Source organism: Strigops habroptila, chromosome 2 (assembly GCF_004027225.2).
Source record: "Strigops habroptila isolate Jane chromosome 2, bStrHab1.2.pri, whole genome shotgun sequence".
Taxonomy (NCBI): Eukaryota; Metazoa; Chordata; class Aves; order Psittaciformes; family Psittacidae; genus Strigops; species Strigops habroptila.
In genome coordinates, this window is record NC_044278.2 from 32,079,236 (window position 1) to 32,097,175 (window position 17,940).

General features: G+C 38.1%; 1 protein-coding gene across 4 annotated transcripts in view; it reads right to left on the reverse strand.

Annotated features, from left to right (window-relative positions):
* DSCAM (DS cell adhesion molecule) overlaps nt 1-17,940 on the reverse strand; it is a 476,005-nt gene that overhangs the window by 178,694 nt on the left and 279,371 nt on the right. For all 4 annotated transcript variants that reach the window (XR_003990146.1, XM_030477062.1, XM_030477064.1 and 1 more), the window contains exon 4: nt 5,355-5,501. Coding sequence is in view for 3 of the 4 variants with exons in the window: in XM_030477062.1 (XP_030332922.1) it covers nt 5,355-5,501 (147 nt within the window). In the remaining variant the exon portion in view is untranslated. The remainder of the gene's footprint in view (nt 1-5,354; nt 5,502-17,940) is intronic.

Here is a 17,940-nt window from a genome sequence, read left to right on the forward strand (position 1 = left end):
AGCAAACGGCTGTGTGGTACTAAGTTACTGGCTGGGTTTAAACTACAAAACATCCCTTCAGTTCATCAACCGCACCACACAGCTTGGTGTCATTGGCAAACTTGCTGAGAGTGCACTCAATCCCACTCTCCATGTTGCTGGCAAAGATGTTGAACAGTACCAGCCACAATACTGACCCCTGAGAAACACCACTTGTCACTGGTCTCCACTTGGACATAGACATATTGAGTACAGCTTTTTGTGTGTGACCATCCAGCCAATTCCTTATCCACCGAGTGGTCCATCTGTCAAACCCATATTTCTACAATTTAGAGATAAGGATGTTGTGCTTTACACAAGTCCAGGTAGATGATGCTAATTGCTCTTCCCTTATCCACCAACGCTGTAACCCCATCGTAGAAGGCCACTAAATTTATCAGGCATGATTTGCCCTTAGTGAAGCCATACTGGATGTCTCCAGTCACGTGCTTACTGTCCATGTCCATGCATTAGCAGAGGTGCATGTACCCCACCAGAAATGGTACTCTGTGATTTCAGCTTTTTAAATTTGAAAACTTTTGGAGAAAGATGCTGACAGGATTTACAGTTTCATGCAGCATGATGAAAAGTATGATGAAAGCCCAATCTGGAGCTACTGCAACATAAGTACTGAACAATAAATTAACAAATATTCATCTAAGTATTTTCTCATCACATGCAGCCACTTTACTGAGACTTCTGTCTCACAAAGAAATTCCACATGCTGATCAACTCCTTTTACTCTTATCTGACACACCAATCTCTTTTTGGGTATACCTACATCATAGTTGCCCTGCTGTAGGTGTAATTGTAACTATTTTGACATTTTCAAGTGGTCTTTGCTTAGCTAGCTCAGGTACTCCACACAGGGTAGTTGCAGCAGGTTCCTTTTAGGAGCTGAAGAGATTAAATTGCTGAATTCAAGCTACTCAAGCAATAGTGTGATCAGTACCTTAGCTTAGCTAGTTTAAAACTAGCTTAGATACATCTTCATGAACTGCAGTCACACCTGGGAGGGTACACTTGAGAGCAAATAGCTAGACACACTATGCAAGTTTTACTATCAATACAGAAACTAAAATTGTGATGGTAAAAAAATGAGCTAAATAATTTTTATGTTAATATCTCAATAAAACTCTAAGTGCCAAGTTCAATGAAAGATGACCACTGAGGCTTTTCTGCTCTCTAGGTGCCAATAAAAAGTGGAGCCATTGAAGGCAAAACCATATTCAGTTTACAGAAACTTCCTGTTTGCCTCATTAGAAATGTGTCAGCCAGTAGTTAAACAAATGATTTTGCATGCATCAGTAGCCTCAAGGTCCATATTTGGCATCAAGATGGGTTATATATTTGAGCTTGCCATGCTGTTTATGTCTGGCTTAGTAAAAGCACAATCTGCCAGGATGCCATTGAGAAGGCCAATGTCAATTTTACTAATTGATTAGCCAGCTCCTTTCTCGCCTTCTGGATCATTGGGCATGTATGTTTTCAGTGAATAGATTCTTCTGTGCAGCCTGAGGAATTAACTCTGCAAAAACATAAGCATGCAAGAAATTACAGCTTTGGCTCTTAGGAAAGCTACACCTACATGAAATCATTTTCTTCAATTGAAAGTTATTGTTAAATAATAAAGAAGTAGAACTGACTTTTAGAGGTATTGTCTGTGCATTCCTAGTCAAAACTCACAGTAGCTTTGTATCTTCTCCATATGCTTTTAACTTCAAAAGATTTTGTGAAGGATTTATGCGGTCCCATTTGCAAACCATTAAGCACAAAAATACAAAGTATTGCATGGACTTCAAAACAGGATGGGGCCACTGGAAAGGAATTAAAGCAATGGTAAGGAAAAGTAGTGGGTAGTAAGTATCACATTATGACAGCTTTCTAGTTTGCAGCAGAGAACTGCATATGCTTCAATCCTAGGCCCAGGCAAAGTGCGAAACCACCTTGGACAACAAGCTGATGGCAAAAGCAAATCAGCTGCTGCTCTTCTGCCCCCATGCCTAGGCAGAAGCCCAGGACACCAGGCAGACTGCCTCAGGAGCTGGAGGCTATGGCAGCAGATGCTATGGAAAGCACAGCCCCCTTCTTACCCTTTAAGACCAGCACAACAGTCCCTGGGTCACTTTGCTTCAATTTTTCACCACCTCAAATTGGGCATCCCATCGGCAGACCAGTTAAACTGGGATTTTCCTATGTACTTGAGAAGCCTTAGGTTGTTATAGAAGAGGTGTTTAAAATAAATTCAGGGACAGTTAAAATAGGATTCTAGTCACCTGCTTTCTTGCACTCTGTACTTACACACTTAAATGGGTGGTAGAAACACTTCTTTGGGATGTACCTGGAACAGACTCCTATTTAGAGCTCCCACATTACATATATACTAGCTAAGGAGGAAAAAATAAAAAAATAAAAAAATAAAAGAGGAGAAAAAAGCACAAAAGAAATCCCAGGGTTCATTTGCAGTCATATTCCAGGAGGCAAATAGCAAAGTCACATAACCCAATTCCAATACATGGTATGCACACTTTTGAATTATTATTTTATTATGCTTTAACAGTCAGCTGCAAATGACTGTTAGCAAGGACAACAGTGGAAAAAATGAGGCAAAATACTATTCTAAAATATTCTACTTTAGATCTTCTTTGAAGGACAGAGCAAGAAATTCGTTATGCTTTCAAAGTCATAAGAATTTTCTGGAGGGTGAGGGTTTAAAAAGGTAAAGATCTTGGGACCTGGGATTCACGGCTGGAGAAGTAATTTCTGGAAAAGCACACCATAATGGGTATTAAAGGAATAGTCTGTAGCATGTTAATAGCCTTGGTTTTAATTTTATTTAGGAAGGCCACATGGTTTCAAGATGTTCTTACTCCAAATGAAATTCGGAACTTTGTTTTGGTCATAGGCATACTAATTATTCACATGTGCATTTGCGATTATATCTATATTACCTTTCTCACTCTTTCAAAAAATAACAAAGCTTAACTAGTATTAAAAATGTGGTCAAGAGACTGTGATCAATATCCACCAGAAACTATTTCATCCCCAAATAAACAAAGAATATTTACAAATGTTAAAGGCAAAAATGTAGGTCTCATGCAAGCAATCCTTTCACAACTATGTTCATGGATTCTCCGATCTCAGTTCTTAAAGGACTCACTATTTAAAAATATATAGTAAAGAAAAAAGAAAGCATGTTAGAGAAACATGAAGAGACAAACTCTAATGATAATTGCTGCATTTGTTCAGAAGACTAACAGGATTTGAAATCAGAGCCCACTATAGCTCTTATAGAGAATAATTAACCCTATTGAATTAAAAAAGTCAACTATTGCACACAGGTAAAATTTCCTATTTGATTTGGTCTGTGGAGGGGAATAGAAAAAGGAAACTCCAGACAGAGCACATCTTTTAGTCTGCTTGTCCTGAATTACAAAAGAGGCAGAGCTTTCATTTTCCCCCTTTTGTTCAGTGAAATAACTAGAAATTTTCCTGTGGTAACCAAGATACAAGCCTGATTTTATTTATGTTACCACTGGCTCAGCCTTAGCATGATTTCATACGGAAGCAGACCATATTATGGAGCTGGCTAGAAGGATAGGACCCTGCCTATCCTTATAAGACCAAAACAGGCAGATTATTGTGCAAGATAACTACTTCTTCATCTGGCTGGGAAAGAAGAGGCAAGAGTTTTACTCACAGGGGACAGATATCAAAGGAAGAAACACCTGGATCTAACTGGTAAGTGATTCTAACCTGAACAATCACACTAATTTTTTTATCATTAGTATATTTAAGTACTGACTTGTGTGTTCAGAGGGCTCCAGGATCCTTCAGCAATCTCCAGTTTGGAGGAGGGCAGGAAGTATGTTACTAATGCAAAACCTCGTGCCCACGTCTGCCTCCTTTAGGGCTCTCAAACAGAGGGTGGAAAGCTGAGACCTAATCACTAGATTTTTTTTTCCCCTGACAAAAAAAAAAAAAAAAAAAAGAAAAAAGAAAAAAAAAAAAGAAAAAATAGAAGAAGAGAGAGGACAAGAATGACCCCACTGACTGTTAGCCTATGAAAGTCACTATATGCTGACTGATCTTTAGGGTTAGGATCTTCAGGGCAACTTAGCAACAGAGAAAATGAAAAAAAGCTCAGTAAAGCTGTCAGTGGGAGGGTGGGCATGCCTTCTGTAAGGCAAGGATACAGGGAAAAAGAACAGAGAGTCTGGAATACAGTCTTAGCTAACTCAGTTGATGTGGGAATACAGTTGCAGATTTGTTCATATTCAAACACAGGGTGCACTCAGAGGCACCCAGCAAATGAGAGAGAGGAAGGGGAGATGAAGAGCTAATCCTATAGAGAGATGTTTGAGTGCAGGTTCCAAACCCAGTCCTGGAATCTGCTCCTCCTTCTTAACTCACCAACAACTGGCACCTCCTCAAGACAAAATGGGGAGAAGGTGGGACTGGAGCAGCACTGTACTGATGGCCCTAAGTATTTGGAGTGTATGTAGAGGGAACCAAACAGTCCATCACACAGACAACAATCAGGACATGATTTACAATTACAAGGAAGAGTTAAAATACCCCATCTACCTTCTTATGTTCCTATCTGCTGCACAAACCCATTTGCCCTGAGACTCTTAGCTCTGCCCATGGACAGCCATGGCTAACCTCCTGCCTGCCAGCAGCGCCTGGGTGGACTACGACAGGTCACATATCCCTTCTAGCTAAAGATTCCTTCTGAAATCAGGGGATCATACTGTTTTCCCCATGGAAGGAGTGTGATGATTGAAAAGGAAGGCTGAAATGCACCTCAGCTAACCTGAGGCTCCTGCAGTGGAAATATCTACAGCTGAGCTAAATGTCCTGAACTCCTGCTATGGTTAACAAAGAGAAACAGGCATCATGGGTCAATTCATCTCACCCTAAAGTGGGCAGCTGAAGTAGCCCTTAAAAGTGTTCTTCAACTTTGTTTGCAAAGGGAAGTTAAGGAGAGCAGATACTTTCACTGCACAAGTCTACTTTTAATGGGGTGAATCCCATCCACAGTCCTTTTACAAGGACTTTAATACTAAAAATGACTCTACAAAATGCCAGTGCACCCTACAGGCTCTCTGGAAATATCTAACAGGAGGTGAAAAACAGGGGTGGAGGGTAAAGGGGTTTAAAATGGGGCATTTTATTTCACAGTAGCAGCAGCACACAGCTTATCACTTCTACCTTCCATTTGATATACAACTTGACAATTAGTGCACCCAGGGACAAGAATGTGCCTGTCCAGTTTAGTACACTAGAGAGAGGCATATACAATACTTAATTTAACATGATATAAAAAGGAGCACCTGATACAAAAAGTCTTGCACTGTTGCTTTGTCGTGTTTCTCCAGTGTATCTGTGCCTTGTAATACATCGGTAGTTGTACAGTCCGTCTTCATTCTGTACGTCTAAAATATACAAGGCTCCCGTGGATGTGATGAGAAATCTAGGTCCTGAAAGACACAAGAATTTGCAGTGTTTAAATTATCTGCAAGTTGCTACTGTGTTCTGTTCAGGACACAGCCTGTAGGTCCTAAAGACTTTTTTGCCAGAGTCTAGAAGCTGCCAACTATAAGTTTACTAAGTACTGACTGCAAATGCATATAAAGATATTAATTCATGTGCACTTCTCATAAAAAAAAGGTAGGGCTCGGTAAGCAAAATGTGAGGAAGAAAGAAATGTGCCATAGTATATGTCACAATCATCAAACAATACCCAAGAGGCATCTGAAATAAAATACAAGGTAAAGAACCAATGCAGAATTTAGTCTCATTTAAGTCAATATTTTAAGGGTGAATATGACGGAAATTCACCAGCAGAGCTGTATGTGTTAGAAAGACAGCCTGGGATGGCATGAATAATTAAACACTAGCCAAAATGACATTTGTTGTCCAGATACACAAGAAAATTGAGAAAAATAGTCACAAAATCTAAAACTGATAAGGGATCAGTGAAAGCAAGAGAAACTCACAAAAAAGGAAGGCTTTTTTCCCCAAGAATATAGGACATATTTCCTGAAGGGTTCAGGCCGTAAGAGCCATGTACCACACAGCCCTGCTCCACAGCCTGCTTCAGGTGTGATGGGAAAACAAGGACAACAAACCCAGCCTTGATGATGCTGACTACGCTGCTGACCCCAGTGAAGTTATACACACCTCCGCTAGCTGCAAACTAGACAGCACAAGTGTCAGAATAGTTCCACCCCATCCTGCCTACGTTCCCTGTGGGTTAATGCACTCCAGGCCTCTGCAGCTCAGTACTTTCACAGCCAAGCTACTGGCAGAAGATGAGTTAACACATTATCTGCTCTGCTGGGGACTCTTTTTTCAATAATATTGCAATCTGTGATTAGAGAAGTACAATGTAAGCAGGTTGACAGAGTCCATGTCTAAAAGAAGGGCTTAATTAAACAGCACAGGGCATGTTATTTAATAGCCAAAGATGTTTTTGTTTATTTTAAAATTCTACACCAAAAGGTTTATTTCAGGAGGAAAATTAAACCCAGCAAAGTGACTGCCCCCCTAAAACTGAACAAGACTGACATGTTCATGGTCAGCATTTTTCCCAATGTTCATACAAATTGAAAATAATATAGTTGAAATTTATTTCAAATGTGTTTTGGTTTTTTTTGTTATTAATTCTAGAATAGGTACATATGTACACATGTGCAGTCTTGATCGTTTGGCAAACACAAATGCCTCTGTTCTGTTGTAAATGCATATTCTAGAGAAAGACACAAAAAACCTGACACCTACATGGTACATGTTTACTCTAAGGATTTTCCCATATTTCAGTAAATGAAAGTAACCTTATTAGAATGCATTGCAAACTTGGATCTCACCTGGCCACTCTTTCCATTTAAAAAATACTGCAGTCTAAGCTATGTAATCTTTTCTAAAACTTTTACACTGGAGAACATGTTCATATCTCCTCTTTTTTATGTCTCCTATTTTTTTCTATATTAGTTGGTAGCCCTTGCAATATAAAACCTGTATCTATGTATTGTAAAATATACCCAAAGTAGGAAGAGAATACACAAAGGCAAAACCCAGTATGAACTAATATTCAGTAACATGCAGTAAGAAATATTTCCTTTTCTTCAGAGCTCTGTTTGAGCACTGACTTTTTAATAATTAAGCGTAACCAGGGTGCCTGCTCACAAATGCGTCAGTGGGAAAGCAATCCAGCAGAGAAAAGACAGAAAAGGAATTATACCATTACAGAGGGCAATCTCCTTTAAACTCCAATCTAAAAGAAATAGAAATAATAATAATAATAATAAAAAAACACAAAAAACCCCACCAACAACCTAATCCCCTCCTTCCAATATTTAATGTCACAGGACAGGACTGACCCTTAGAGCAGATAATATTAACTAAAGCAAAACCAGCCCACCTCTCTCATCCTCGTATGCATACTGCATTATAAAATGCCCACACTGGCAACTTGTCTTGGCTGACCCTGTTCTCCTGAAAGTCAAGGCACAAGCATTGAAGCAGGTGACAACTTTGGAAGAGCATAAGCCACACTGCACATACCCTTCTGAAGTACTTTGTTTGTTCAAATAACATGGGCCATGACTAAGAAGTATATGAATAAAATAAATCCCCTGAAAGGAGGCTACTTTCCTGCTTCTGAAGGGGAAGAGCTGGGCAAGGGAAGGTGCGAAGGAAGAGGGAGGACTGAATGGCAAAGCACTCTCCTCAGCCATGAGCAACACTATATTCCAGCCTAGGGCTGGGTTCACAGACTAGAGAGGTTCCTTCTTATGCAGGGTCCATACAGACTTCATGTGCCTCTGAAAATTCAAGTGCTTGCATACAGAAGGCTTGTGTTTCAACACAGATTTCTTACAAACAAATGTACTGTTGAGTGTAGTAGAAAAAGCACCTGAACAAGTAATATTTCAGTTTCATAACCAAGTGTCTGTAATATGGCATTAAAAAAGTTACATGAAAAAAAGCAAAGCTATCTTGCATCTTATATTTTAATACTTTAGTTGTAATGTTTGAAGGAAATATATATGGACAGTTCATAAGTTAAGCTATATAGATGGTTAACAAGAATAAAGTTAATAAGAATAAGTTAATTTCTCAATTACTAGTAAGTTATTTACTAGTCACAAAATAGCTTGACTCGACCAAACATTCTAATGAGGTTTTCTACAAATACCAGCTGGCTAACAGCTACCTACTAACAATCAGAAAGCATAGTCTGCAAGTATGCAGGCAATCACCTAGTGAACCCCTTAGCAATCACAGAATTGTTCTTTACTTGCTGTCACACAGCTCAGATCCAAAGCCACAGCAAGGGAAAATCCTACCACCTCTTAGGGAGGCAGGTTTTTAATGATTCAAACAGAAGCAGCATTTCCTGTTGGTCAGAGAATACTTTTTCTTCCCTCTGTTGATTCTCACACTGTAACTCCTAGATATAGTATAGTATCCTATGCTAAATATTTCTTCCTTTTTCTTTCACAGTCCCCAGTTACTGAGACATAAACACTTATCCTGTTCCACCGTATCTCCTCAACACATAGAGATACTCAACACCCGCACCCTTTAATAATGTTTCCTTTTACTCCTAACTCCATGTTAGAAGGATATTTAGAATTTTGATGTGAAAGCTGTGGGCTGTTTGACTTGTGTGCCATGTGCACATTCTGCACTAGTGAAATATAAAGCAAATCTATCTTTTCCAAGAAATATGTTATAAGGCCTACCGGTAATTAAAGCATGGGCGTCTCCCTTAGTTTGTAGGCAACGTAAAATGACAGGTGCAGGAGATGGGAATCACATTTAAGGACTTCACTTAGAGTATGTAGCAAAGGCAATCTATTGCTTCTGTTTCCAACTGTGTGAGCATTAACCATCTCTGTATTTCAGACAGCACAGCCAGTTCAGACGTACGCTTGCCCACAGCAATGTCGCTTGTCTGGCAGGCCTGCCAGGCTGCTGAACCAGTGCTGTATATGCCACGTAGACATAGCCTCTGCAGCCTGATCAAGACTTATATCAGACTTTTCAAGATGGGATGTAACTCTGTCACCAAACTGTGCCAGGGTAGATGTTAGCAGAGAGGCTGTTCTGCTGTTAACACATCACAGGACCAGGAACGCATAAAAAGGTGCTAATGGGATGGTTCTGGCCATTTAGGTCATGCCAATAAATTTGCACATGCTGTTGCACTTGTGTCAAGTAAGTGGAACCTAAACAGCTGAGTGGCAGAAATGTGCTCTTTGTACCATGGCTTCATGTGGCTTTCTTGTTCTGGGATCCAGATTCGCCTTTGCTAAATATACATAACTCCATTTCTGCAAAAAGTCACACTGTTGGAGTCTTACTAGTACGCACAAGTTTAAGATCACACAAAATGTGCCCGGAGTTTAAAAATAAGTCCTTTCTCCATACTTTTCTAAACCTTTTCTGCTTCAGAATCCTTGCATGACTTTTAGATATGATCTATATAGGCCATCATTAGTAATTAAATTTGTCTCTCTTCTTAGGATACGCATGAAACATTTGTCACAGAAATTAAGTTGGAAGACCAAATGCAGTGCTTCCCTTAAAACTGCCAAAAGCTCACTTCCTCAGTATTTCTACCTTGCACATATTATTGCAGCTAACGCTTGCCCTGGAATTGAGACTGGGGAAACCTGTGGAGCGGCTATTGACAGGCTGAAGAATATATACAGATTTGTGTGCTATTTCCAAATCCCATAGCACTGGCTTATGTTTGCAAGTGAAGCCTTCCCTCTTCAGCCCTGGAGATGAGTTTCCTCAGATGCAGTTATACATCTGGGTCAATGATAGTGGGTACACTTATTAAAAGCCTGCCGCTTAATAAAAGAGGTTTGTGAAAACTGTGCAGAGCGAAGAAATTGTTCGGCGTTATCTTGCTATATTTTTTAGAGAAGTTATGAACATACTTGAGCTATCTATTGCTGCTTAGATCATCTTCCTGTAGGAAATTACTCAGGCAATCGTATAATAAAACCTTCACTTAACACATTATCTAGAGATTTTTGCCTCACCCTCTTTAAAGATAACCAAAAGTAAATAGTTATTGCCACCCATCAGATGTTATGCCACAGCATACTTTTCTCACCAACACACATTGTGCGTAATTGCAGGGCTAAAGCTTTTCCTTTTCCTCTTTCTTCTTAGTATATTTTGCATACTTATGCAATGCTTTAATAACAAGCCCCTCCTTCTACTGTAAAAATGCAAGGCAGAAAAGATGACAGAAAAATAAAAGGGGAAATGCGTGTAATTTCTGTCATCTTCTAAATGGAGAGCATTTTCATTAAAACCGACAGGCTGTCAGCTGCAACAAAGCCGAAGTGTTGAGTGTTCTGCATTCTGTACTTCAAAAGGTGTTTAGAAACACACTAGGATGGGAGTCGACAAGCTCTTATTGCCCTGTTGATCTAGGGGAGAGCTTTCTTCTTGAGGCTCATTTAATTTAATTGCTCCTGCTTTGCCGTAACAAAGTCTAATATTTTTGACTCACCTACTTAATATGCCAAATAAGGATTTTTTTAAATGGAACATCCTTTCACATAAACTGAAGCTTTTTGTTTGTTTGGCTGTTAGCAGGCTTCAAGGGAGGAAGGCAGAGAAGCCTCCTTCACAACAATTAAAACAACACTGTCAAAATACAGCTCATAATTCCCATTTCGTATTCCTCCTCAGTAGTGTTTGTATTAATGCCTAGAAAACTTGATTATAATAATTTCAGCATTTGATTTTCAGAGACATTGAAAGCTTACATCTTTTTCGGCTGTCAATGCTTGGTGCCTTTGAAAACCTTGTCCAATATCTGTAGTATTTATTTCATTCAGAGTTCAAAGGGTATTAGGAAACCTTACAGCCTTTTGCCTTGGTGAGGTGGGCAAGCATAGTAACATATTACTATTTAAAATGTAAATGTTTTACAGAGAAGGGTACTGAGGTACATTGATCAATGTACATAAGTCAGTGGAAAACCATGGAATGGAACCCATAATTCATTCTCCAACATCCCATCTGTCATTAATACATAACTTTGCCTCAATGCAAGACTGAAACCAAAATGTATAGATCCAAGGACTAGAAAGACCATTAGAGTCATTTATTCTCACCTTTCATGCTTCAACTATTAACTCCTGCACCAAATCCATGCCTGGAAGTTAAGCTATAGCTTTTTTAAAAAGACATTAGTCATGATTAAAGATTTCTTGTAAGCGAAGAGCATGTGATACCCCTGGGTAAATTATTTCAGTGGTTAATTATTCTCTCTTTTGAAAGTTAGTGTATTGTTTGTGGTCTATCTGGCTTTGACTTCAGATATTGGATCTTACTGTGCCTTCGTTAAAGATTTCCTCTGCAATCAGAAATCTTCTGCCCATTTAAGTACTTACAGAACATGAGGAAAATACCTCTTAAAACACCTTTCTCCTTAATTAGTTATACAGATTGAACTTCCTAAATCATTTACTGTGAATTATTCATATATTGAAATAATCTGGGTTTTGCCCAGAACCTTAACAACTTTTTAAAGTTCTTTTTTAAGTTTGGAATGTGCACATAAGTTCAGTAATGTTTATGGTAATTACAAATGCAAAATGCCACCACTCTTTCTCTATACAAATTTTCCTTCCACTCATGCATCCAGGAATTGCAGTAGTCCTTTTATCAATGCTAACATGCTTCAGTTATTCATTGAAAATTGTGAGCTCCTTTTCAAAGTCATGGATTTAGAGAATAGATTTCCCCCATTCTGTAGATGCAATCTATTGTCTGTCTGCCTTGACACTAGAATTGGTTGTATGAAAGACTACATGTTCAAATCAGACCTCTTTCTCACATGATCCAATCTCCCTGCACAGCTCTCCAAGTCATATCGTCATTTGCCATTACACAAACGTTTGAACAGTTTGCATACTTTCTCAACATGTCTTTCCTTAACTAAATTTCTCTCATTAATTGAAACTTTAAACTTATGTCTTCATCTGAAATATTATCAAACCACTTGATTTGAAGATACATATTTCAAAGTAGTAAGATAGTGAAAAGAACAAACAGGGAAGAGAGGGAGGAAACTGGGTCATACCTAGGCTTGACCAACCTGAACTATGGGCCCCAAATCCCATAACATTTTAGAAACACACCCCTCATTTTACTATCTGCTGACTAGTGCCCTAAATAACCTAGTGACTTCATTAAAGTTGAGCTGCATTAGCAAATCATGTGTTTATTTCTCTAAGTGAGAAGAGGTCACATTAATGATTATGAAATTGCTTATGTAAGATTCTTAATGCTTTCCATTAGACTGTATAATATCAGAGATTAAAATAAAATTTTACAGGTCTGAGTAACAAGTTAAAAAGATTCTGTTTAGGTTTCCCATGTGAAATTGTTCTCATGTATAATTCATAAGAAGATGTGAACACTTTCCTGTCGAATTAGTGCCTAATATTCTTGTATGAAAATAAGAATATTTTAAAACTGTAACATTAATTATTCTTTTATCATGCCCTTTTATCCCAACACGCTGGTAGTTTTAAAGAGGGGTTATGTTATCCTCAAGATCGTTTAAAATATCGTATTTGATTTTCACTTTGTTGAAAACACATCTAATGGCGTTGTTATTGCAATCTAAATTGGGTTGATAGAAATGAAGAGAACAGATGGCTGTTCTAATAGTGTACCAAATGATAATATAAAACAAATAAACTTTTATCAGCTGTACTTGTCACCTCCTCTGGATAGAACTGCTTCTGCTAAGCAAGTTTCTAGCGTGACCTGTGCACAAAAGGGGAGAAACCTTCCCATAAAACCAAAGTAGAGAGTAACCTATAACTCAGTTTTAAAACACTGCTAGAACATCATTCTCAAAACAAAACAATCTGCTGCTCTGGGCATGGAAAACATGCTAGGAGCAGCCATGCTTAAACTGCCCTGAAGTCACAGTCCTGTGAATGCTTTCGATATGCAAACCACAGATTAGATGAGGGAGGAAAGAAAGGCAGGTAGGGAGGTAAGGATTTCACTTTTCTAAGCAGCACTCACATAATGTACTCAACCTACCTGAGACACCTGTGGTGTTGCTCAAAGTAGGTGGTGCAGATGATCAAAACATGATGACGCTCCTCTGAGCAGCCCAACCTCCCAGCTGGTGGTGCAGGAAGCTCACAGGCCCTGCTAACAGACCTTACAGAGGATAAAACTGATTTTTTTAGCTCTTCATATTCCCTCAGCTCTGGGAATTGCACTTTTGGAGCATGTTGCCCGCTGTCCCTCTCCCCATCTGGGACACAACCTGCAGCTGACTTCCAGGAGAACAGGAGCAGGAGAGAGGGAAGCCACGCCACTGCCCTACAGCCCAAGGGCAATGACATTCCTTAATCAACTACAATGAAATTAGCCGTCGCTTGTATTACCACCTTCACCATTCAAGCACACCTGTAGAAGAACTAATTACTTATTTGCATTACATGCCTGGTCTTTGTCTGTCATAGATCTGGGGTTTGATAACTGGAGAGGCCACCATGAGCGTGACTCAGTTTATGGGAGAAAAATTTAGTAGTAAAGCTTCTCAAGTGTCACTGTAGTATGATGTTACTCATGAGGAATTAAGGTCTTTGACCTTCACATTTTTTCCTGGCAGAAAGAAAAAATAAGCATAAAAGCCATAGGAAGTGTTTGTCTGAAGCAAAAGAGGCTGCTGCTATATTTGATCTATTGTTCCAGGCTCCTCCAAGCTCACAGAGATGTATCTTTATCATAAGAGTGAATTTACAGGTCTGAAGTTTTCTTCGGTTCCACAGAAGACAGAATTTTTCATTTTCCTTCTGGTTTTGGGAGGAGTTGAGTGAGTTTTGGGGATTTTGTTTGTTTGTTTATTATGGGGTTTTGGTGGGGTTTTCTTTTTTTTTTTTTTTGTGTGGAGGTTTTCGGGTTTGGGGTTTTTTGGGTGGGTTTTTTATTTTTCTTGTCCCTGTTTTGTTGGTTGGTTTGTTTTGTTGTTTTTTTCACAAATGAAATTTGAGAATGTAAAAGCAAGCCAGCAGCCTCACAGGAGGTATTCTTCTATTCTATGCAGGCACATAATCTGTTTTGAGTTCAATAAATGGTAACTGAGGTTATCGCTCTGCAAAGAGTTAAGGATGTTTATAAACATTTCCAATCCTATGGCCTGATACGGTTCCAGTTGTAACATAGAAGGATTCCTAACTTTACAAAATTTGTATAGAACTGATAGCTCATAACTAAGATTTTTTCATGCACTATCACTCTTTAGCCCCCTCACTTCCTCTACCTCATCCAGGTCCCTCCTCAAGAAACATCTACTGTGGTGGCAGCTCAGTCTTAAACAGGACATTCAAGTAAATCTGCTACTGAGAAAAGGAGCAAGGAAATATTTTCCATTTGATCTTTATAAGTAGAAAAGCTTAAAGAGGAAAACAGTTAACATAGAACTGTTATTATTTTGGTACCTATAGCTCTAAGGAATGTTAGGGACCAACCATGTCTCTCTGCATGTCTCCATAAAAAGTGGATTTAGAGAAATCTAGATACTGTAGTGTTTACTTGTCCATTCCAAAATGACTTATTATCTTTCATAACTTGAGATTTTGCAAAGATATAGTTTCCAATTTTCCCTTAATATTTTGCATGCAATATTACTAGCTAAAAAACCAAACCTGCCTTTTTCTTGCATATAGAACCATAAGGTGAATAAAATTGAGAGACAATTGAAGAAAGAAAAAAAGAGAAGAAAAAAAAAGAAAAAAAAAAGCAAGCAAAGAAGAGAAAGAAAGGGTAAGGGAGGAGGGAGGGAAATGAAGCTCCAGTTTTGGCTTTATAAATTGAGCTGAGAGATTATCTGCTGAGCCAATTACAGCTTTACCATATGAACAAATGTTGTGGTACCATGTTGGGTTCACACTCAGATGCAATGAGGCCTGAAAAGAATGCTCTAAAACCAAACAGGTCCTGAAAGCTGGTGGTATCTGTGTAACTGGTTTTAGTTGCTTTAAATTTAGCTGTAACCTGAGTGTTTCTGGTTTTGTATTTCTGCAGTCACAGAATAAGGAAAGACATATGAGCATTAGTGCTAATACATGTGCAGTGCTATCATTTTCTGAATAAGTTTGGATACTAGGATAATGTTAGACTGTTAAACAAATTTTACAAGTCAGAACATATTTTATCGCCTTCTTGATGATTCTGAGACTGCAAAAATGTATTTAATGCCAATCGTCCATACCAATTCCACTTACATTATGTATACGGTATTCAAGTTTTAGAAGGGAGGAATAGGCATACTGTTCTTTTAAAAAGCATAAATAGATGCAGGAGCAGTGTTTATGTGTACATAGACTAGGTTGTGTTAATTGTTACTACTTTATGATTGGATAGTATAAACATGACTGATCACATAATGTTTATATTTAAATGTTCACCCTCTTAATCTTTTATGAATATATTAGATATGAGCAGCTACAGTTCTCTACCCACTGTTGTTAACTGTCAGTCCTCCAGGATATTAAATAAAACTGCCATAATCTTTAATACTGCAGTTTTAGATTATTTGAGTCCTTGCACACATTGCGGTAGAAGCTGATTTCCTTATTAAGCTAGAAAGAAAGCAGATAATTTTAAATCACTAGCTAGTTTTAGGGCTCTGATTAAAGAGGATTCAGCTTTGCCCATGATATATGGAGCTGTCTGGCAGATTAAAATTTATTCTCTCAGGCTTTTGCTGTTGCATCCCAAGTAAATAAATAGCCTAGAGCTGAGCAGTGGCTTAGCACAAATAAACTTATGCTTTACTCTTTACAACATCAAGGAACATAACCCATCTCTCCCTCTATCTGCATGTAAATTTAAACACAAGCTTGCTAAGTAAAGGGAGAACCTCTGTCTCCTCTGGCCTGAACAGCAGTTGGTTTATGTCACTATCATCAAATGTGCACCTTAATGGTTTATAGCTTCAAAGTCATTGTATATGTAGAATAGGTACTGTTACAGACAATATGACCAGAATAAATCACAGCCTTGCATACACAGAATTACAAGTGCCACCAGTAGCAGAATTATTTAGAGAAACTGCAAATAGTTAATATTATGCTACATTAATTAGAGCAGCTGTAGCTCTGTGGCCCCACATGTTTAACCACATTTATTATACAGGTGAAGGTAATGAAGCATCTCACACTGAAGGAACAGTTTTATGGGAAATTTAGAACAGTACTCACTTGTCTTCAGGAAAAAATCTATTCAAATATTCACAAGATATCTAAGCATTCAGAATTTTTATTTAAGGTATATACTGTAACTAACAGACAAAGCCTCATATGGTACATTCTAGTGCAGTATTTTCAAAAATTACTTGAGAGTGTGACATTTGGGAAACCTCAAAGATTAATTTGGTTTTAGGGTAATGACTTGGGAAGGAGTTATTACCTTGCTCACTCAATTTGAAGAAGTAAACCTATGCCATTTGTATAAAAAATACTCAAAATATTCACTGTGGGAAGAAGTAGCTCCACTAGGAATTAGAGCTAAATTAACTCATTTCCCCTGGAGGCTCTTGGCCAGTTCCTGGGGAAAGAGTCCAGTATCCAGTGAATAATTTTTAAAGTAAAAAAAGGCAATTAATGATGCATGTTTCTATCTTTTTGAACAAGAAAATAGTGTTAAGTCTATGGATTCAAGTTTCAACTGCTCTTTAAAAATCAAAACATTTTTAAAATTTCCCCTACCGTTAGCTGCATACTACTTTTTCTCTAGAAACTTGCCCTCTCTCAACCACACTGATTCCCACTCTGAACATACCCAGCTAAGGAATATGATGGGAGCCTACTTCTGTCTCTAGTTTACCCTTCCGCACAACACAGGTGAAACACAGAGTTCTATTTCATGTATTTTGTAGTTTTAACTTCTTTCATCTCTGACTACCACTTGCACATTTAGTGTTTTAAAAAAACAGTCAAGCTAGTCCCATCTTTTAGGACTCAATACACATTTTCCTCAGTATAGAAATGTATGGAACCTTCATTGGGTTTCTATACAGCAGAGCACCAGAACAACTGCTGAAGCGGTGTTTTAAACAGAAGAGACAGAGCATCAGGATGATAGTAATAAAAGCAGAAGTATGTAAAGATTGTTCCATGCTGTATAATGAAACAAAGGAATTCATGCAGACCCTGGTCCAATGAAATTACACCATAAAGGAATATTAGAAAAATAGCAGCTAAATATTATACAAGATAGGTCACACGTATAATCAACTGCTGGAACAAAAAAAAAAAAAAAATCATGCTGATTTTAAATTGAAAAACTGCAAGCAGTTCCTGACAATCTGATTGTAGACTGTATTGCACCAGCATACGAGGATTTAGCATAGCATGCCTGCAGACCTCACTTTATGTGGGTTACAAAGATTTATAATTCTTAAAGCTTTTCAATAATCAGAAAAACTTTGAATGTGAGTTATAATGTTGTAAGTAGGTATGGTTATCACATTGTTTTCTGTGCTTTCTCAAGTTAGGATCTTTGCTGGTGTCTTTAGCAAACTATAACAATAAAAAAAGGTTCAGTAAATACAACTTTTCAGCATGGATTAAATTCACAGTGTGATTCATGCTAAGAATCAACTCGAGATTATGGGATATTTTGCTACAGCTTTATTTCAAAGAAAGATATATGTGAGATGAAGCTTGGAAGGATGAGTAGTTCCAGACCTTCTCATAAAGATTACTTTGATTCTGTACTATTATTTTCCTTAGGCTGGCAACAGAAAGACAAACATCATTTTAAGCACAACAAACATCATTCCTTTAGAATAAATGTAAGTATTTTAGGGGTTTTTATTGCCTTCTCTCAACTGCTCAGAGAATCATG